Below are 20,903 nucleotides of genomic sequence, written 5' to 3'. Positions count from 1 at the left end.
GGCGTGTAGGCCTTGGTGTCTTCGGGTAAGCGTAGATCGAACAACACCATATTTTTTTGCAATATCTGTATACGAAAAAGGCTCATCAGGTCCTAGGGCATTAATAGCTGCAAGCGCAGCCTCAATATTAGCCATGGTGGTGGGGATACGACGCGTTGAGGTTGAGGTGGTTGTAAGGCGCGCGCGCACTTTGTGGTCGCGCGCACTTTGTGGTGGGGCTAGTTACCTTTGAAATTTTTTATTTAATTTTTTTTTTTACAGAAATACCACTGCTAAGAAAGTGACACCACGTCTATGCACATGCACTAACGATTCCCTCTTTGCATAACCAAGCGAAACGCACGACCTTGAAACCAAACTTAAAAAAAAGAGAAAAGAAAAGAAAAAGGAAAAGAGGCGGTGTCATCTCAGACGCACACAGATTTCCTACAGCTGTGGCGGTGCGCGGGACGGGGAAGTAAGTAAGTAAGTAAGTAGGCGGGAGGCAAGGCGGGGCGGACGGACGGACGGACGGGAATAAGCGGACTGCAGATGGGAAGTTTAATTAGTCATCAGGGGGGGTACGGTGCGGTATTACTTCGTTGATATAGGGTGGCGTAGCTCTAGTAAGACATGGTTATGGTAAGACCTGGTGGTGGTGGGTTAAGCGGAATGGGGTAAGTAAGCGAGAAACTTTGCATAGAATAGAGTAGAGTACATAGAATAGAGTACATGGAGTAGAATAGAGCAGTGTAGAGTGTAAGCTGAAATGACAATTGAGGGGGCTTGGAAGCGGGATTGCGGTATTGAATGAGCATTTGATTTTGATGTTGTTGAGGACGGTGATAAATACTACATGGGTCGGATTGAATTCAACTGCTCAATGGAGTACCGAAAAAGGGGGAGGGGGGGAAGACGAAAGACCCGCGTGTGCGTTCACTCGTGGTATATATCTGAGATGACCCGGGAAAAAAAAAGAGAAAGAAGGATAAACTATTCAAGCACAGAGATGCAGAGAAAAGTAGAGAAAAGAAGAGAAAGAAGAAGGAAAAAAAAGGAAAAGAGGAACCAGCACTACACTCAGATAATGCGTCGATATATTGAGATTGAGAAATAAGAAGTCCAAAAAAAAACATGTATATATAATTTGAATGTATATATACGAGGTATCGAATAAAAAAAGAAAGCGGTAGAGGCAGAGCGATCTAAAATCTTTTGTTTTGTTCCGGCCGTTAGATGATGTGAAAAAAAAAGAAGAAGAGCGAATCAAGCGCAACGCGGGGTGGGCGAGCGTGTTGGGGAAAAAAATTATCCCCCATTCTTCCCTTTCTTCGTGTGGTTCCATGGGCTCGCTCAAGTGACGGATATATAGCATGGAACAGAGAGTCCCCGGTCCGTAAATGTGGCGTAAAAGACCAGTTCAGTGTACAAGCAAAATTACATATGTATCGTGTGGGAGGAGGAGATAAAACGTCGTTCGCGTGCATGCGTCAAGGGATGTGCTAATTGACGGCGTCACCTAAGAAAGCAAAGTCCTCCATAAGCGCATTGAGCTGCGTCATGGTGCTGTCTCTGTGCACACTGACGGTGCGTGAGAGCTGCTCGGCATGCATGTCGACCTCGGTGAGGGTAGACTTGCTCCTCACATCGTCTTCTGAGAGGCTGTACTGGAAGCCGAGACCGAAGCAGGCAGCCTGGCGACGCGAGGAGCGAGGAGATGACACATCTGGGCTCTGAGGCCTCGGCTGAAAGAGGTCGGAGCCAAAAGTGGAGATGCGCAGTTCGTTAAGTTGGGGCGGTGTCGACAGACGGTAGTGCAAGTCAGAGTCTTCCTCTTCGTCATCGGTCATGTGATGGATATCGGGGGTTGGTGACATGGGCCTGTAGCCATCATGGCCTTCCGACTCTGCGTACGAGTAGCGGATCATAAGACCTTGGGACGTGATGGACTCGCCGTCGTTGCTGGTGAGGGAGCTGAATGTTGGTGAAAGGACAACCTCATCGTCAGAGGCCGGGGCGCTGTAGGCTATCGAGTCATCACTCCATGTAGAAAAGTGGCTGCGTGCCTTTTGTGAGATTTGCACACTATTGTGTTCAAGGCACTCGTCATCATCCGCTTCTTGGAACTCGTCTTCCGACTCTTCGGTTGACGAATCGCTGCCTGTCGTAGGGTTACATGCGTAGAGCGGTGCAGGCACCAGGTAGCGGGGAAGTGCAGGAAGCTCTTTGTCGAGTAGCGACTGTCGAAAAGTGGCAGTACGACGGCTGCCATGGCTAGAGGTGGGACGCTGACTTGAAACTGGAGCTCCAAGAGAACTCGATGGTCGCGACAAGACAGGCGCCGGAGGGGTGTCGTCTTGCACCACTCGGTCTTCGTTCTTGGACTCTAGTGGAGACTTTGGTGAAGAGAGCCAGGGGTCGTTCGAAAAGAGATAGTGCCGTGTTCGCCTTGTGTCGGTAGAGTTGGCACGGATCCGGAGTTGCTCAAGCTTGAATTCGCTAGTGACGATTGTTGAGGGCACATGAGACCGTCGGCGCCGCATGGAGCGCTGTTCCGCTGCCGGTAGCTCCACAGGTCCAAATGCCGAGTCGAGATCCGGGTCGACAGGATGTGATGCCAGGGGAGAAAATTCTCTTCTTATCATGGACATGGACCGTGCAGGAGTCGAGTCCGATTGGGTTTCCCGGATCGATTCAACCGATGGTCGATACACGGACAAGGGAACCAGTTTGAGATCTTCTCCACCGCTGACTAGCACAGGAGAGCTAATGTCCAATTCCTTGGTTCTCAATCCAGAGCGGTTCCTTGAAGCGCCTCGTTTTGAAACCAGCTTGCCCTTGAGAGTCTTGAAGTCTGGGAAGATGGGTGTAGAGGGCATGCATGGTGATGCCGATGCACTCCGAGCATGTCGTACTAGACGCGGAGACAGAAAGCCATCCATAGGTGCATGTGTGGCCGATCGAGGGGTCCAGGTTGGGGGTAACAGATTGGCGTGTGAGTCTTGTAGCTCGCCCTTGCGAGAAGAGGTGCGTGACCTTGGAGGAGCAGGTGGAACGGGCGTGAGATATCTGTCTCTGGGGTTGCGTGTGAAGGCGCCAGTCATCTCGGAGCGGCTACGGCTATGCGCCTCAGTAGGCACATCCAGAACATTGAGGCGCTGGCCCGGCAGCAAGGGGCAAAAGGTTGTCGATTCTTCGGCAGGGTTGTGATATTCTTCATCGCCATCAACCTTGTACTGTGCATGCTGTCAGCTTGTGAGGCTTGTTGCTACAGCCGTCAAACCTTACGTAGTACCAATAAGTGCCGCCCATCTTGAGTGGCCCGTCCCGTTTGAGTGTTGGCTGGTTCACGTCTCCGTCGCAAATGATGTCGGAGAAGGTAAAGCAGCCTCTCCAGATATTTCCGCCCCCACGGACGTCGAGCTCGAGCGGATATGGGCGGGTGAAGTTGTCCCAGGATCCAAGTAAGACGATGCTGCGCAGTGCGGCAGGGCAGTGACTTGGAGCGAGGATAAGTGACTGCCTTGGGGAAGAGGCACAGATGGGGGAGGGTAGACATACAAGAGAAAGGTGTGGAGCGTGGTGTTGTCCATGATGGCGGATGAGTCTAGGCTGGTAATGGAAAAGCCTGCCGACTGTGAAGCGCGTATGCGTCTAAGCCCTGGCCAAGTCTGAGATATGGCATGGGATGGTGAGTATCAAATATAGAAGTGCATGCGTAGAGGTGAGTTGAATGTTTGAGCGTGTTGCCTTGTGTGTGGCCACGTCGGAAAAGTGGCCAGGAAACACGGCAAAGCAATTCAGTGATTGGTAAAGGACGGCACACGTTTGGCAGGAAGCTGAAACCGCGCCTCGGTGGGCTATATGTGGGATTGAGGCGAGGCAGACCAGGTACGCGGCAGCCTGAGGACACCAAGGGCGACCGGGGAATTTCCGAGGCAAACAACAGGCACGATGTTTAATGCAGGCTGGTCCTGGTCACCAGCAGCGGTTTGGGGGGTGGAGACCGAGGGCCGGGCACGGGGGCCCTAGATTGGCGGGGTTGGCGCCTGTGGATGATGGGGGGCATACGAGAGCGGATGGATGAGGCAACCTGGGCGCTTAGTATGCAGGACCCGAATGGCTGCGGTGGTCGGCTATGTGAAACAAGAGGATATGCGCAACGGGCCGAGGGCGACTGAATGTTGGGTTGAGATGGACGGGTATAGATGGATGGGTGGATGTGTGTCTGTATGGGTGTATTGTAATGGAGAGAAGGGGAGCAGCCGACGGGGTTGCATTTAGGAGGGCCAAGTAGTCGTCCGGGTTAGGCTGGGGGAGGAAGCGGCGGATGACAGGCAGCCACTGGCGCCATGCTAAGGAAAAGAGCAACGGGGGAGCGAGCGAGGGCTTGGACGTGGACTTGCACGATGCATTTCGAGGGCCCAATCCAAAACACGCCAATCCGCAGGCGCATGATGGCGGCTTATGTCATGGCCATGGGCTGTGGTGCTCGTTGGCGGGTACGCGTCGGACAGAGAGGAGCCTCCAGCTCCTTCATTTCCTCGGCCGTGGTGCCCATGGCTGTTACAGATTGGCGTCGACGGGGGTTGGGGGGGCAGAGTGGTTCGTCTGTCGAGCGGCCAGGGAGGTGTGCAGCGCAGGCGGACCATGGGAGCAGCAATCAGCAGGAACTAGCAGCAATTAGCACGAAGTCGGGGGCCAAGGCTGAGGCATGGTTGTTGGCAAGTCGATGGTGCGAGGAGCTGAGCTGGGCTGAGCTGAGGAGTGGGAGCGAGAGCGCGCGGTTACGCCTCTCTCTGTGTGTCTCTCTCGCGCCCTTGACGCAGCCACGGCGACTTGATGCGCCGCTCCGCCGCCTTGCCGCCCCTGGCCCGATCGCCCGCCCAGCAGCGAGGCGATCCACTCACAGCGCCATGCAGGTCGACATGCTAACTCAGCTTCTCGTCGTCGCATATCGCTCATGCACCAAGTGGCAGCCAGCGTCACAGCCATGCATGTCCTGGGCGTTGCTGCGGACACGCCCGTGGGTGCATGTTGTGTGTGTATTGTTGTTTTCTTTTGCAGCCTTGTGACCAGTGCTACTAGCAGAGCGCGGCGAGCATCACCACCACCACCACCACCACCACGGAACCGGCACCGCGCATACAGATGCCCCACCGCCAAACTCCCGGCCTGCACGCAACCCCCAACCGGGCCATGGCCGCGTCCATTCTCTGCGACCCGACACGGTAGCGCCGGCTGCGGCACTGGTCTCACAGCTGAACAAGTCATGGCCACTCGCTGCCAACAACAACAACAAGACCAACAACAATGTTTGCGGCTTGGGCCCCCCCGCCTGTCACTCGCCCTGCCACTGCCACGAGGGAAGGGTGGAGAGAACCCCCCGTCCCAGCGTGCATTGCGTGACCACACCATGGCCTGTTCCTGACGCCGCCCGCCCGTGGGCAGCCATGTGCTCTTTGTTTTTTGCGCTCCGGTTGCCACGCTGGGCTTGGGACCACGGCACCACCACCAGGCCATGCTACTCGTGCCCTCACCCATCGCTGGCCCGTGTGCCCCCATCTATTACTCGATACCCAAAAAGCAATATATTGTCGTGCCGTCGCAACAATAACACCCACGGCTTTTGGACCTGTGTAGCACATGGTTTCACCGCCTAGTGCCCCCCGCCGCCCAGCCCGTGCATGTGCCATGTCCGACAAATCGTCCGTGATTGCTATCATTAATCTCCTACATGGCTCATTACATACATACAGTACTTGGTCCATTACTGGAAGCTCGTCTCTAGCAACGCCGGCTTGCGGTCTTCCAGGTCCAAGATCATCTGCCCAAATAGCCCGTTGGCCCACGAAAACCACTGCCGCGTCCAGTCGCTCACGTTGAACGCATTGATGCTCTCGTGAATCAGCCCCAGCCCATCCGTCGTGCTGACAATCTCCTGAAGCTGTCCCACAATCTCGTCGTCGTCGTCGCTCGTCAGAATGCGCACAATCGATGCCATAGGCCACGCCATGCCTGGGCCCTGGTGCGGCCCCCCAATTGCGCTGATGTGAGGCCCCCTCATGAAGTACGGGTTGGTCGCGCTGAGCACCAGCTTGCGAGTGTTGGCATACGTCTCTTGGTCCACCGGGTACTTGTAGAAGGGCGCAGACAAAAGGCCCGGGATGTTGGCGTCATCCATAATGGTCCGCCCGCCAAACCCGTCAATCTCAAACGGATAGATTTTGCCAAAACCCGCATGCTCAACCGTCCCGTGCGTCTCAATGGCATTGCGCAGTGACTTGGACAGTGCAGACATTCTTTGTGCAAGTCCTTTGGACGTCGTCGTGTTGAGCTTGGACATGATTTCGGCCGTCGGCGCCAAGTACGAGCTAAACATCATGTTGGCCGGAATGTACAGCTGGAAGATGGTGGCGTCGTCGCTAGGCCGAAAACCGCTTCGGATCAAGCCCGTGCCGTTGGCAACTGGATTGCCGATTCCATCGTTGGAAAACGTCTCCGTCGCTCGCGTCGTCGTACGCGTAAACGTATATGGGCTCTGCAACACGGCTCCGTTCGCACCATATGTCGGGAGCATCATGTCATCGGCTACATCCAGTATGGCCTCGATCGCCCGCGTCCACTTGAACTTGCCAAAGAAATCAATGTCCTTTGTTGCATTGTAGTAGTCGGCAGATATCTGCAGAAACGCTGCAAGCGAGTCGAGCTCGTACTTGCATTCAAACACGCTGCTGTTGGAGTACGGCGGATGCACCGTGTCACCATTCGCCGCATCGTTCAACGCTGGAGGGATCCCACTCTCGACCGGTGCCTGGAACGAGTTGCAGTAGGGAGATGTGAGCAGGTACCGCGCTTGCAGGTTGATGACGCCGCGGTACAGGCTTGCAATCGAGTTTGCATTGCTGCTGGCATTCAAGAGGGGCAGGTAGCTCTGCAGTTGGTTCGACGAGTCGCGCAACCACATGGCGTTGATGTCGCCGGTAATGACAAAAGTCAACTCTTCCTCTGGATTGTCGGCAGCATATCCCTTCCATTTGATGGCCGTGTCGAGCGTGTTGGGATACGCATTCTGGAAAAGACGGTACAGGTCTGGGTCCTTGATCACGCCCTTCATGCGTGATACTATGTCCTCAAGGCCTGGTGATTTGAAGGTCCGGCACTCCTCCGACGGTCGCTGATACGCGAGCTTGTACCGGCCTGAACTCAGCGGCTCGTGCACCTGCTTCGCATAGTCGATGTATTCCGGACATGCTGCCGAAACCAACAAGGGCACGTTGGAAAGCGCCCCGAGAAAGCTGGAAGTGCGCATGTTTTTTTTGGGCCAGACTGCGAGGCACACTTGCAATCTCAAAGGTCGGTTGAAGGTAGTGAGGGCGCGGTACGAAACAAGTGGGAGACGGCGCCTTATTATGATGAAATATGACAATATAGCGCTTGTCGTGGTCGCATGTTGGCTATGCACCTTTCGCTATAGTATGACATAATTCGGTGTACATCTCCCCGCCCATACACCCCATAGTCGACCTAGCTCCAGAGCTTGGCAGCGGATGTAACCTTCACCGAAGTTTCCAATACACCCGTGTCCTAGTGCTTCGACCGTGCCGACGTCATTCGGCTTGTAAGCCGAACCAAAGTGTCAGCGGATTGGAGGATACAAAAGCAGAACGTACAAGAAAACCTGTAATGGGAATAGGTTCATAGAGCTGGTCAAATGACCCGCTGCGGGGAAAAGTTCATGTAGTAGGTTCTTTTTGGGTTCCGTAGCTAGGGTTGTACATCCGGCGGGGGCGATCGGCGGTCAACAGACAGGCACATTTCCTCGCGTCTATGAGGTGCCAGTGTGGCCAGCGAAGTAGGGTTCTGCCACTATCCTCGCAGAGGCTGACACCGATTTGGTGAATATATGGGCTCGTTACGTTATTGCTATTGGCAAGGATATAGTGGTGTTGGGAAAACAACCATGGGGGTTGGCCAGGCTACCTGGGCAAAAGTTATTCGTCCTACCACTAAGCGGCTATTTGGCCTACCACTTAGCAGGGGTCTGCATTAGTAGGCTTGGCTAAAATACTAGTAGTATTTTATATTACTTACTATAATATAGCTATGCTATAGTAACTTCTAGTATATAAAGATAGCTAGTATATTAATAAAAATTTAATAGTGTTACGTAGCTAAAATAAAAGTTATAAAAGTAAAAAAAGTAGGGCTTAAAAACTAGCTATACTACTTAATTTTTAGTGTTCTATATAGCCTAGAAACTAGCCTAAAATAGGCTCTTAGCTACTTACTAAAAAAGCTATAGCTAGCGTAGTATAATAATTACGTTAGCTAACTATAATAAAGCTCTTAATTATTATTATACCTTTTGCTACTTGTAAGAGGCTACGCCTAAAGTGTGTGTGTGATCGAGTATATCTATACGACTACCTGGACTTCAAGAAGCTTGAAGTCTTGTTACTGCCTTTTTGGCTATGGATGGCGTAAGTAGTCGTACGCTCGGCCCGTTGGGCCCGCCCATTACAGTTATTATATTATAGTGCTAACTCTATATAGTTTAGATATGCCCGCACTAATACAGACCCTGGCTAAGTGGTAGGCCAAATACCGGCTTAGTGGTAGGACGAATAACTTTTGCCGGCTACCTGGAGAGCGGTAGTGGGGAAGAAGTTGGAGATATCGGCTGCCTAACCGTAAGAAGCTAGCGCATCGGGCCTATGGACAAACACCAACGCTTTCCTTTCCTCTCTAAGATTGCAACATTGAGCCCTCCTCCGGACAACCGAAGTTAGACCAGGTCTCACTCGTCGGCCCCGCGGTTTCGAGGAAACATTAGAGTGCGGAAGCCACATCAACACGCAAATTTCTAATGCGCAAAAGTGCAAACAGATACGAGTCAAGGTACGTTGTGCTGGGCCGAATCAAGACCGACCTCACTCTCTAAGCGTGGATACCTCGCACGTCATAGAATTTTTACAACGCTTAGTGGGACCTGGCAACAGAAATTTCTTCTTCTTACGGGTTAAATGACCCCGCGTGCCCACATCCACTGCCACCTCTTGGCCCAAGGGTTAACCCAAATAGTGTGATCAAGACCGGCCCGGTTGCTACAACTGCCGCCAAAGGGGTTTAGAATGGAGCTACCGTAGCTTCGACCTAGCTCCCACATGTTCGTCTCTTGTAGCGGAACTATCGGGGAAAACGTGGCTAAGAGTGCGTGTCTTTGTGCAGAACCCAGGAAACTTGTCTCGCCAGCAAATCAAGCGTTTTATGGATGCCAGTATCTGCTAAGTAGCGCGCTTTTCGCCAGCTACCTGGGCACGCTGCACGGATATTTTAAAAAACATTTTGCGACAGACAAGGCAGTTTTGTGTTTGTCTGTGATTGAAGGCCAATCTACTTGTATTAAAAGACTCCTTCCACGCCTCGCGGGCAAATAAGTGTACAAATTTCCTGGCGCATGGGATGCTGTCAGCGGTCTTGCTTGCTGCGCATTTCCCATGTTACTTACCAGCACTTTATTGAAGTAAGCATGACAATAGCAGCAGAAAATGACCGCGACCGAGATGAACACAGGGCCATGGCTGCGTACGGCATTGAAGCTCAAAACATGATCACTGGGAATGCCGATTACTCTTTGGTTTTTGCTTTAGCAACAATGCTAACTACTACATATTCTATCGACATCTGCCACCGAGTATGCGCTGACTCTGGATGAACTGCAGGGTTACTAGTGAAGAAACAGAATGCAACCAGCCACACGACCAAACATGTTTCGAGTATGGTACACACACAGAATCTGCAGGGTCTTCCGTTCTGTATGCGGAGCTCATGTCACGTTGGTTCCGTGTTAGTATCATATTTGTAAAGCGGGGGATCTACTGTGTGGTGAAAGCCGCTGCGTCCGCACGTCGCAATCACTCATAAAACCAAGTAAAGCGGGGGATGGGAGGGGTGGCGTTCCTGCAACCGGTTGCGACCAAGTACAGCTGGCCCCACGTGGTAAGACAACATGTGAACTAGACCCCGTGTGTGTGTGTGCATGTGACCGAGTCTACCATTTCAGTCTTTTAACACGCACCCGCATTGCTCGAGATGGAAGGGTCTGTGGGAAGGGAGAAGCGCTGGTAAGTATCGAGGACTCGAACGCCGTGGGTTTGGCGTCGGTAGAGAAGCGCGAAAAAAAGGGGGATTTGGATTTGACTTGGGATTTATTTCATTGGCTAGTCGCAACTTATACTTTTCGTATACTACGGCTACTTGCGAGACAACACGTGGAGGACATGACATGGGGGGTGGTCATTGTCACACCACTTTTCGCAATGCAGCCCGTGTCAAGCCACAGAGAGAGAACAAGAGAGAGAAGAGTTTATCCGCTAGCTTGACCGGCTTATTCTATGAAGATTCATCGCGACGGCTGCACTACGTACTCCTAGCCATCAATTCATTAACAAAAGAAAAAACTCGTGTTGGATTGCAGTATGTAGCCTGTCACGGCACTGGACCTTTGATCTGGAACTCGTACTGAACAAATTCCAGTCGCGCGCTTCTATACACACACACATAGTCTCCACTACATGGCACCCCCTTAGCTAGCTAGCCCGCCCTCGAAGCTAAACCATGCGTGTTCGGAACGGGTGTAACCGCGACGCCGAACAAAAGAGAGAGAGAGAGAGACCGAAGCCTTCTTTTTTTGGGGGCGGCAGGTTGGGCGGCAAGTTTCGCGCGTCTTGGCGAGTATGTAGATAAACGGACTTGCCAACATTGTTGCAATTTGGCAGAAAACTTTCGCTGGCTCAATAAAGACTTTTTTGGTATCGATCAATAACCACTCTTGTAATTCCTCCTCTTGTTAGGAAACGTGCGCGGGAGCGCCGGTGGGTTTCTGTGCTGCTGCTGTTGCATGACTGCCGTGGGTGTGTATGGCGTCATGCGGATGTTGCATCGTGCTTTTGTCGTACTTGTTCGTCTGGAATGTGCTTAGCCACCAGGCCTGCCTACAGTGGCGTAGTGGCGCGGATCGTGTCGTGTCATGTCGTGTCGCATCATGATTGGATGTTGCACGTCGAGTTGGTCGATGTGCAGATGGTGTTTCGTTTGCCTAATCACCCGTAGGTTGTGTTGCTTGCGCTGACACAGAGTTAGTAACTGGAGGAGAGTGTTGTTGGGAATGACCGGATTAGGCTTACCTCGGGCTCATGGGTGCGTGTGCATGTTGGTCTGCGTAGTAAGCGCCCTTTGGTGCGCCTAGCTTGGGCAGCTTGGCCCAACTGCGTTCCCTCACTTCGCGCATGTATGCGTCTTGCTCGGGCGACCGAGTGAAGCGGCTGGCATCGTCGTCGGCATCGCTATAAAATCGGAAGACGGCGAAGCCGCAGCACACGAGGGCGCCGGCGCCAAGGATGACGAGGAAGATGATGAGACTGGGGGCGATCTGGAAGCCCATGTTGTCTCGCTTCTGGAGAAGCAAGGCGGGGGAGGGGTAGGGTGGCATGGCGTGGGTGGTGCAATGCAATGCAAGTTATGATGGGGATCTAGGGATGGAGAGAGAGGGAAACCCAAGACCAAGAATGAATTATTGGAGGATAGGGAGGGATTGACTGCGATGGCCCTGTGAGGGAGTGACGAGTGTTTGAAGGGCGCCAGCCGGTGGGAGGGGTGGCGGATGTTCCGGAAGATAGTGGCAGTTTTACGAATGGACGAAGCCAATCGAGCGAATCGTCGGCACAGCGGTGCTTACGACTCCGGCAGAGGCGAGGATGAGATGCGAGAAATTGTTGCACAGAGGCTGGCAAGGGCGCAGTAGGCGTAGTGGCGAGAGCCGTAGCTGGGTGGTGATGGTGATGGCGACGGCGACGGTGACGGCGGCGGGTAGGACAGCATAGGTAGGGAGCGGCGGTGCGACTACTGACGGGGCTATATATTCTTACATGTGTTTGGCAGAGGCAGCGCGTTTCTTCGTAAGTTCGTATTTGGCCGGCAACAGGCAGCGGGCAAGCTTTTGCCAAACCGTCATGCGTCGTGTCTGTCTCGCCGTCACGACGCTGGGGGGATTCTGGACCCGCGCCCGCCGTTGTCCAAGGACCCAATCGGGCGCCCGCAGCCTCGGCCCCATTGGCTGCCACGCAGTTTCACGCACACCACCACGCTGACCATACCCACTCTGCCGACAGCGACCAGCGTGGGCTTGTCCTTGCTGGCGCCCCAGGAACGCGTAAGTCCATTTGCTGGGCTCTCTCTCGCCCTCCCTCTCACCCTCTCTCGGCGCCCGCAACTCGTCCGACTCCCTGCGTGCGTGCGTGTGCGGGTACGGATGCGAATCGCACCGAAGACGAAGAAGAAAAAACGGTGCCTGGACTATCCTCATCTGCCACACCCAAGGCTTCCGTGGAATCGCCCGGCGTGGCTGTGTCGCCATCTGTCGCTTGGCCCTGTCCCCCATTCCTGTTCCTATCCCAGGGCTGGGCCTGCTGCGGCTTCTCCCATGTTCTGACACTTGTTTCTTTTTTCCCGTCTCCTTCTTTTCCGTCACGTCACCAGGTGTGGCTGCTACACATATTAGTTGGCTGTGTCGTCGACGCCGACACGCTCCGCCCTGGCCCAGTCCGAGGCACCCCAACACGGTGGTTGTTATTATTATTATTATCATCGTTATTGTCATCAGCAGAACGGCGCGTCAGCGGGCAGGCTATCGCATGCAGGCAGATGATCCGCGGGCCATCCTTATTTTTGGTCTTGTCGATTGTCAGAGCCGGCCTCAGCGCGTCGTCCTAGTGTCGCCCTCCGATGACGCGTCAGCCGCATACAGGATGAATGGCCTTCAGACTTACCGAGCTTCAAAACCGCCTGTCCATGGCCACAACCACGCCTTGCAAAGACACAGCGCTCACCCGACAGAGGAGTGATCGGAGCCTCGTTGATGCCTCGCAAGAAGATGCGACATGCAGTGAGGCAGAGTGCTGGGTGACGCAGGTCATGCGTGTCGTTCGTCGATCTCGGGGCACGGATCGTCACATGTTAGCCTGCCCTAGACGTGTACGCCTAAGCAAGTCAAGTACGCGCGGGCTCGGGCCTCTTGTCGATTTCGTCATTGTTGATTTCCTTTTCCTGTTCCCGACGCCGGCTATGTCATCTAAGTATAGTCTGGAATTACAGTACAGCAATGACAGGAGTCAGCTCGTCATACAACCAACTGAAGTACACATCCGAGGCACTGCCACGCGATTCCGCGCCATTCCACGCCGCGACGCGACGCGCACACGTACCCAGGGCACGTGTTGCGCCGGGGAACCGCACTGCCAAGACTCGACTGCATGTCTCCGCTCTGCAAACCTCCTCCTGTGTCATGTTCCTGTCTCAGCACACGATGAGGCTGTCGTCTCCAAACTCTGTCAGCCCCGGACCTTGCATTCACGACGCGGTGCTCCTACTCCTCCTCCCCGAGCGCCTACAACTGACCACCTGAGCGTCAAGCAGCGGAAGCCCAGAAACTAACTCCATCCCCACAAACCTGAAACGTCCATGCAACAGGCGCTTTGCTACCGCTCGTCCATTTCCTTGGCATAGGTTCACTCCTCCCTAAGAAGAGGCGGATATAGGTCCAAGGCTACTCAGCGTTCAACGTAGCTGTCTTCTGCTTCCGCACGCCTATGTCGGAACCCCTGCCGTCTCCTCTGCGTCGGTCCAATCAAAGCAAAAAGGATGCCCTGGAACCCAGAAACGGTTTCCAAAAGCTGCTCAAAAGCTCTCAATATGCCTTGGAAAAGCGCTCGTTGACCGCAAAGAGCGTGCTTCTTAAACCGCCCTGTCTGCCCCCAAACCGACGGCCCACGCTCGACTTATATACACCCACCACCCACCCACAGACAACTACATTGCGCTGAAACATCATCAGCACATGAGACCACCACCAAGTCAGTTGTTTGGAATCAAACGCCCAGAACAGTGTACTTCCAACCTCGATTCAGACGCTACGAGAAATTCACCGAGTGTAACCAGTTTGGCACTGCTGGGCAATGAGTGCCTGACACCAAGCTTCCCCATTCGGGTTGTTTTCAATCTGTCACGTCTTGGGTTGTTTCGACTATCTGCACACTCAGCCTCAGCAGGCAGTGGTGTTGTTCGAAGAGGGTTCATATTCGGTTATGCGGTCCGCCCCAGCAATCTATTCAAATTAACCGCAGCATGGATCCTGACGCCACCGGAGTAGCGTGCCACCATGTGGATCATCCAAAATCGCTGTGCTTACAGTAAAATCCCCTTCCCCATGGGCTAAATTGTTACACTGCATATCACGTACCGGTAGTGTAATGGCTGACTGCCGTGCATCGATGGTTAACATCGTGCATTGATGGTCAACATCGCGCATGGTAACATGCACTCGTTGTATGCAATCGAGTCCGATTCACAACCTTGCTCTTAGTCCTCCAACTGCCAACCGCACTAGTCCGCCCATATTGCTTCCGCCCGTAGCCTGAGGGGTACCCACCGTTTGAGGAGCACCCGATTGGAAAGTTCCACAGCACAAACGGCGAGGCTGGCACGTGGTTGGCAGCTCAGTCATGGGCGCTATCCCCTTAGCCGAGAATATATTATCCAGCACCGACGTGTAGGAGAATACTGCGCCAGTGATATTAAGCTTGGCAATGTTTGACCAATTCTGACCTATCGCATCAGAAGGTGACCGTCACAGGATCCAAATTTCCTACTCGGTCACGTTCTAGGAGCGTGGCGACAAGCAACGCTTTCCTCGGACCGGATGGCGTCCACCTGAGGAACCAGGGAGACCGACGCTTGGAAATGAATTTTTTGATTGCAAGGCGCTTCCACGACCTGGTAGAAGGAACCGTTGAGGTGTGGAGAGACGGGCGCTAGAACACTGGCGACGAGTATATGAAGAACCAAATATCCGGCTTCAACGTCTTGTTCGACAGCAAGTCCTCAGCAACAGCCTTCAACCGTTCCATTCTCTTCTCTACATCGATTGAAACGACCAACCTTCACTTTGCCCCCACCAACATACCCATCACCATCATCATCATGCTCTCCCTCATCCTCCTTCTTGCGCCCCTTGTGGCTGCCCACGGTCACGTTGACAAGGTCCTTGCCGACGGCAAGGAATACCAGGGCTGGAACGCTGCCCTCCAGTACCAGAACCCCATCCCCGCCACTGTTGGATGGCAAGCCGACAACCTGGACAACGGCTTCGTCTCGCCCGAGGCTTTCGGCACCTCTGCCATTGTCTGCCACAAGAAGGGCAAGAGCAACGGCGCCTACGTGACTGTCAAGCCCGGCAGCAAGGTCACCTTCAAGTGGGACACATGGCCCGCCAGCCACGTCGGCCCCATTCAGGAGTACATTGCGGCCTGCAACGGCGACTGTGGATCCGTTGACCCCTCCAGCCTGCAGTGGGTCAAGGTCGCCTCCAAGTCCTGGAAGTCTGGCAGCAACCCCGGCAAGTGGGCTACCGACGACTTGATTGCCAACAACTTCGCCTGGGACATGACCTTCCCCAATGTCGCCGCGGGCAACTACGTCGTCCGCCACGAAATCATTGCTCTGCACGCAGCTGGCCAGACCAACGGCGCCCAGGCCTACCCTCAGTGCATCAACTTCAAGGTCGAGGGCTCTGGAACTGGCAAGATCTCCGGCGGCACACCGGCTACCAGCTTCTACACTGTAAGTGTGAAACACAACCCCTCCCCCCATGTTTTTTTGGCTCTCTTGAAACTAACCAACTCTTTTCTTTCCGCAATATAGGCCAACGACCCCGGCATCAAGTTCAACGTCTTCACTTCCTTCTCCAGCTACCCCGTTCCCGGCCCCTCTGTCAAGTCTCTGGCCAAGAGGCACGCCAGGGACCTCGAGTACTAGATTCGAGCAACAAACCACACACACACACAAACACACGAGGAAAACTTTGCAAGCCCCGATTCTCGTGTGAAGTCTTTGTACGATCGTATCGGAACGGCTTTAGGACGACGAATGAGCGTGTTTTGATTTGATGCATAGTGTTTTTTTTTCTCCTGTCCCTCTTAGGGGGGGGAGCCTTGTATATAGATTCTCCGGAGCAGTTGACCTTTTTTTTCTTCTCTTTGTATATATCTGTATATATATAAACATTTGCATGGCAGCATCATTTTTTGTGCAACAGCAATCTCCTTCGTGATCATCGTGCCCCCTCCCTTTTTTTGTGTGTGTGTGTGTGTGTGTGTGTGTGTTTGGCAAAATGACTTGTTGACTTTTTTGCCATTGTCTTGGAAAAAAAGGAAAAAAGGGGTTCAATGATATATCTTTAATCCCTTGTAGCGGCACTTTCCAAATTGTGATAATAATCAAGACTTTTCTTGTGTGTGTGTGACAGGGGATATATTGCATGGTTTCCCAATGTTAAGTACCCGCGAAAAAAAAATAACCATGTCAATAGCACAACATGTGATATATGTGTATCCACAACTCTTGTTTTTTTTTAATATCTTTCATTAGATGTTTTGATATGATAATCTCAGAAACAGAATACTCGGTGCGTATGTACGGCATATACCGTTTGTTGTTGTTGTTGTTGTTGTTGTTGTTGATTTAAAACAAAACAAAGAACGGGGATTCCCGCATATTTGCCGCGTAACGCCGCTTCCAGATTTCCATGGTACATACATACATACATACATACATACATAAATAACCCCCCTGAACACAGCCAAACCGTACCTTTTTCTTTTTTTTTTCTTTTTTTTTACTTATGTCTGCTGCATAGGATGCTCTCCAAACTGGCTTTTATCACCCATGTGCACACCGTGTTTTTGCAACTTGTTTCCGTATTCCACGACTTCGTTTCCCCACTGGTGCAGTGCTCGCGTGTCCCCTTGCAACACGCGGTCCAGCGCAGCAGCAAGCTTGGTTGCGTCGAGCGCAGCCTGGTTCGTGCTGGCTGCTGTGTGTGGTCTGAAGCCCGCGAGCGCATCTCCAAGCAGAAGCAGCCTGCCGCCATTGACCAAGGCCGCCGGGGCAAGTACGTCTGTGATGGCTTGGATAAAAGGGATTTGCGTTTTTGTGACGAGCTCGGCGAATTGAGGGGGTAAAACTTGCATCGCGAACTGTTTCTGGCGTGTCCAGACGTCGTCTTTGATGCCGCCAGGCGGAAGGGTAATGTGGTGTCTGGTTCCGTGCTTGTCCGTCATGAGCTCGATGTGCTCGGGCGAGTCTTCCGCGTAGTTGACATACCACACCCAGTTCAGCAGCCGCTCGCCTGGCATCGTGGTCCCGCGTTTGCCTGGGATCGTGTATGCGAGGATCTGCATGCCTGGGGCGTGGTAGAAGGGGAATTTCTCGACAAAGACGTCGAGTGCAGATTGCGAGACTTGCGTCTCAGGGACGGTGCCGCGCCATGCAACGTAGCCTGCGTATGTTCGCTTCACGTCTGGAAAGTACTCGGTGCGGATCTGGGAGCTGGGTCCATCGGCTGCGATGACTAGGTCAGCCTCGGCCGTGGATATGGCTCCGGCTTTGTGTCGGTAGGTGACTTGGATGGGGTCTGAGAAATCCAGTTGCGTTGCAGATGGATTTGGTACCGAGACGCTCGTCACTGTACATCCATACTCGTATGAGGTTCTGCCTTCGCCATCTTCTGGTACAGGGACCTCCGCATAGTCAGTCTTTGTGCCATCATAGTTCGTCCGGAGCACATGGTACAGCAAGTCCCAGCTTGTCATGCGCTGCTCTTGGTCGTGACAACTGATAACGTTGCCTGCCTTGTCGAGATACAACCGCTGGTGGCTCGGAACTGCCAAAGGTGTTTGAGTTTGGTCGTAAGTATTGAAGAATTTTTGCACATCCTGGCCTGCCACAACACCTGCGCCCTGGTCTTGGAGAAGTGGCGTAGGATTGCGTTCAAATATGCGAACGATAAGGTCTTTCCGCAAGCGTTTTAACGCAACGCCTGTTAACAGACCGCCCAACGAGCCTCCTACGATGACAATGTTTTTAGGTTTCGCTGGGACCATGATGGCGCATGGGCGGAACTCTCCGCTGTGCGAAGGGCTCGAGACGGAACGAGAAATTGTTGACAGTTGGGCGTTTTGCCGAACATCTTCGGGACTACGTTTTAAACCTCTGGGATTTCGAGATCTACTCAGGGATGTAGTCTTGTATTACTTTTAATGACATGATGTCGTCGTTGAAGTGGCACCTGCGTAGATGGCGAGTTAGCGGGAGATCGCTTATGTTCGTATGACGTACCTCGTATCTGCAACCTCTGAAAGCACCTTACCAGATTCGTCCTCTTCATTATCATACACAAAAGGGTCACAAGAATATCTTATGGATCGTATAACATACTGGATACGGGCTAGACTCCCGCCTGCATTGCTAACGAAGACCATCCAAGCACTCCAAGAATCCCGATACATCAAAGGCAATGCGATGCATTGATTCAGCTCAAAGTCATCTTGCCTGTTCATTTCCTCTCTCTTCGTCTCCAGCTTCCTCTCAAGTCTACTCTTGCACGAATTTCCGGGCCCTTGAGGTAAAACAAATATACTGGAACACAAAATGCAACAGTAAGCGCGAACAAGACAGAGTATGTGTTCCGGATGCCTAGCTTGGTGTAAGTGGACCCAAGTGTAGAAAACGCATACACGTGCCAAGGAGTCGCTCTTGAAACGGTTTCCATCCGTGGTAAATGCGTTGTAGGGATCGTTTGCGGCAATCATGTAGTCGGTGGCGGCATGTGAAATAGCAGGATTTGAGATGCCGACGAGAAGCGAGGCTGCAACGACACCAGCCAGTAGAGTGCTACTCTTGTTGCAACGGCAGCGCAGATGAGCAGACTGATAGGTGGAAGTACAACGTGGCGCAAGAGGGGTTTGAGGCGGGCTTCGGGAGCGACATGTTCGTCTTTAGCACGTCGGTAGTTGTGTCGACTGACGGCAGGGAAGACGACGAGGAACCGAACACGTATGAAACTGCCAAGGCCTCAAGAGCGAGCGAAATGTTTGTAGGTGTGGAGAACCATTACTCAGATGTAGCCACCGCTTTTGAAATGTGAGAAAATGAGACGTCGGCAAAGCTGCTCGGCATTGAGGGCAGCATGACGATGGACTCGAAGGTGGGTATTGGTATGATTGGAATTTTATTGTGATAGTTTCCCTATACGGGAATCCATTTGTTCTAGTTCTTTTCATTGCCGGGTGCGTGGATATTCGGTTTGCCGTTTCCCCTCGTATCGAGTAGACTGCAGCGCGAGTCTCTTTCGCGACCAGTAGCTGGATCAGCCATGTAGTCACACCCTGGATACTGAATAAGTTGGATCCGAGAGTTCCATGGCCAGCCGAGAGACTGCCGTACTGCACCTCCAAAAGCCACTTAGAACATCGCCAAGGGAGGAGAAGTGAAAAGTCCCCAGGACGGCATATTCCCGATCGCCTGTATCAAACATATCGGCAACCAGGCCCATGGTAACAGAGCCACGAGCACACGTCAGCCCGCTCCTGACTCGTCCAGCCATGACTCTACCCAAACTTTTGGATAACGCGCAAATCAAAACCAATGTGTTGGTAAGTCCCAAAGGAGAAAACCTGCATAACGAAGCCAACACCCGATGTCTGCAGCGAGGGGTAGCCCGGAATCCGGATCCGAGAGTGTATGGAATTGAACAAGGCCGGCCATTCACAGCCGTACATTTCGATTCCAGAGAGCGATTCAAGCTGGGAAACGGGCATTGGAGCACATGGGTGGCGTTGAAATTCATGCCGACTTGCCAAAACGCGTCCACCGTCAAGAGGAACCCTTTTCGGCGGGCATACCATGCATGCGTCATGTGGTGGCGTGAGTTTGTTCATTGAGAAACGCCATGGTTGACTCGTGGACAGTAATGTCCTGGCGAGAGTCGCATTGCGGAGTGGGGCTTTGTGGAAGTCATGTAGGTGTTAGCGACGTGGGCTTGGTTACCGAATGTACCCCAGGCGATGATTTATTCAGATCTGCATCTGTTGATATATAAATAGTTGGGGGGGAGATATGGGTAGGCTCGAAGGGTTTATATCCAGCTTCGTGTTTCAAGAAATGAATTGAGACTGTGACTGCTTGACCACAGTCCATGGCGTCTTGGTATTCTTGGTTATAGTCTTCTTGATGCTAAGGAATTGCTGGATCTTTTCATACGGCGACATATCTTGAAAGTGTTCTGGGTGATATGCACAGAGGAATGCTTTTTGGGAACAGGACCCGTCACGTGATAAGTAAGCTCCGGACGTCCTTGTGCAGCTCAAGTATGACATTCTTCGAATCCGATTTCACTTTGACTTAAGGCGATGTATTTAGATCGCATTTATTGGAAATACAGGCCGTACGCCCTTATTTCCTGTCACTGTTCTCGGCATGTGTCCATGAGATCTACTCTTGGCATCAGCAACAGATAAGCATCTCTCTCAAGCTAGGCCACGGATACTTTAACGCCTATCTAGAGAGAGTGAAAAAGAGAAACTCAAACCTCTGCGATTGTGGGAGAGTACAGACACCAGATCACCTTCTCCTATACTGCTGGCACTACAACACAGAAAGGCAAGCGCTAAAAGCAACTCTTCGCGAGAACTACCTAACAATCCAACTACTCCTCCACACTAGCAAAGGCAGAGAGGCGACTTTAGCTTTCATTGCTAAAACTAGAGTAGGGACTAGAGGCTGGCATCTAGGCCAAGAACAAGATAACTAAAAATAAGCGAGAACAGAGAGACACTACCTAAAACCAATAATAACTAACAAACCTTCTTAAGTTACTTTCCTTAGCCCTAAAAGAGCTCGCTGGAAGACAGCCCTGCTGTCTAACATCTCTTCCTGTTTACTAAACTGCTCTTCAGCAACTGGAGTCTGCTTTAAGCGCAGCTAGAAGCGACTAAACCGCAGCACAATAGCAGTACTATACAGAGAAC

At 52.6% G+C, this 20,903-nt stretch overlaps 5 protein-coding genes across 5 annotated transcripts; 1 reads left to right on the top strand and 4 right to left on the bottom strand.

Annotated features, from left to right (window-relative positions):
- Positions 1-1,481: 1,481 nt before the first annotated feature.
- SETTUDRAFT_154876 (uncharacterized protein) lies at positions 1,482-3,572 on the bottom strand (the record flags this gene model as incomplete). Its single annotated transcript, XM_008029540.1, has 3 exons — positions 1,482-3,215; positions 3,268-3,478; positions 3,541-3,572. 3 exons carry the CDS (start codon positions 3,570-3,572, stop codon positions 1,482-1,484), a joined length of 1,977 nt encoding a protein of 658 aa, XP_008027731.1.
- Positions 3,573-5,691: 2,119 nt separating this feature from the next.
- Positions 5,692-7,291, bottom strand: SETTUDRAFT_42400 (glycoside hydrolase family 125 protein; the record flags this gene model as incomplete). The annotated part of the gene is made up of 1 exon (XM_008028904.1): positions 5,692-7,291. One exon carries the CDS (start codon positions 7,289-7,291, stop codon positions 5,750-5,752), a length of 1,542 nt encoding a protein of 513 aa, XP_008027095.1. The 3' UTR covers positions 5,692-5,749.
- A 3,793-nt stretch (positions 7,292-11,084) lies between these two features.
- SETTUDRAFT_20816 (uncharacterized protein) lies at positions 11,085-11,473 on the bottom strand (the record flags this gene model as incomplete). Its single annotated transcript, XM_008028745.1, has 2 exons — positions 11,085-11,109; positions 11,169-11,473. The coding sequence occupies 2 exons, from the start codon at positions 11,471-11,473 to the stop codon at positions 11,085-11,087; spliced, it is 330 nt and encodes a 109-aa protein (XP_008026936.1).
- A 3,545-nt stretch (positions 11,474-15,018) lies between these two features.
- On the top strand, positions 15,019-15,852 carry SETTUDRAFT_90451 (glycoside hydrolase family 61 protein; the record flags this gene model as incomplete). The annotated part of the gene is made up of 2 exons (XM_008029539.1): positions 15,019-15,657; positions 15,739-15,852. The coding sequence occupies 2 exons, from the start codon at positions 15,019-15,021 to the stop codon at positions 15,850-15,852; spliced, it is 753 nt and encodes a 250-aa protein (XP_008027730.1).
- An 863-nt stretch (positions 15,853-16,715) lies between these two features.
- On the bottom strand, positions 16,716-17,978 carry SETTUDRAFT_90378 (uncharacterized protein; the record flags this gene model as incomplete). Its single annotated transcript, XM_008029538.1, has 1 exon — positions 16,716-17,978. The coding sequence occupies one exon, from the start codon at positions 17,976-17,978 to the stop codon at positions 16,716-16,718; it is 1,263 nt and encodes a 420-aa protein (XP_008027729.1).
- Between the last annotated feature and the right edge of the window lie 2,925 nt (positions 17,979-20,903).

The sequence above is a fragment of the Exserohilum turcica genome (assembly GCF_000359705.1).
Source record: "Exserohilum turcica Et28A unplaced genomic scaffold SETTUscaffold_3, whole genome shotgun sequence".
In the NCBI taxonomy this organism is placed as follows: domain Eukaryota; kingdom Fungi; phylum Ascomycota; class Dothideomycetes; order Pleosporales; family Pleosporaceae; genus Exserohilum; species Exserohilum turcicum.
This window is presented reverse-complemented; position numbering and strand designations above follow the sequence as displayed.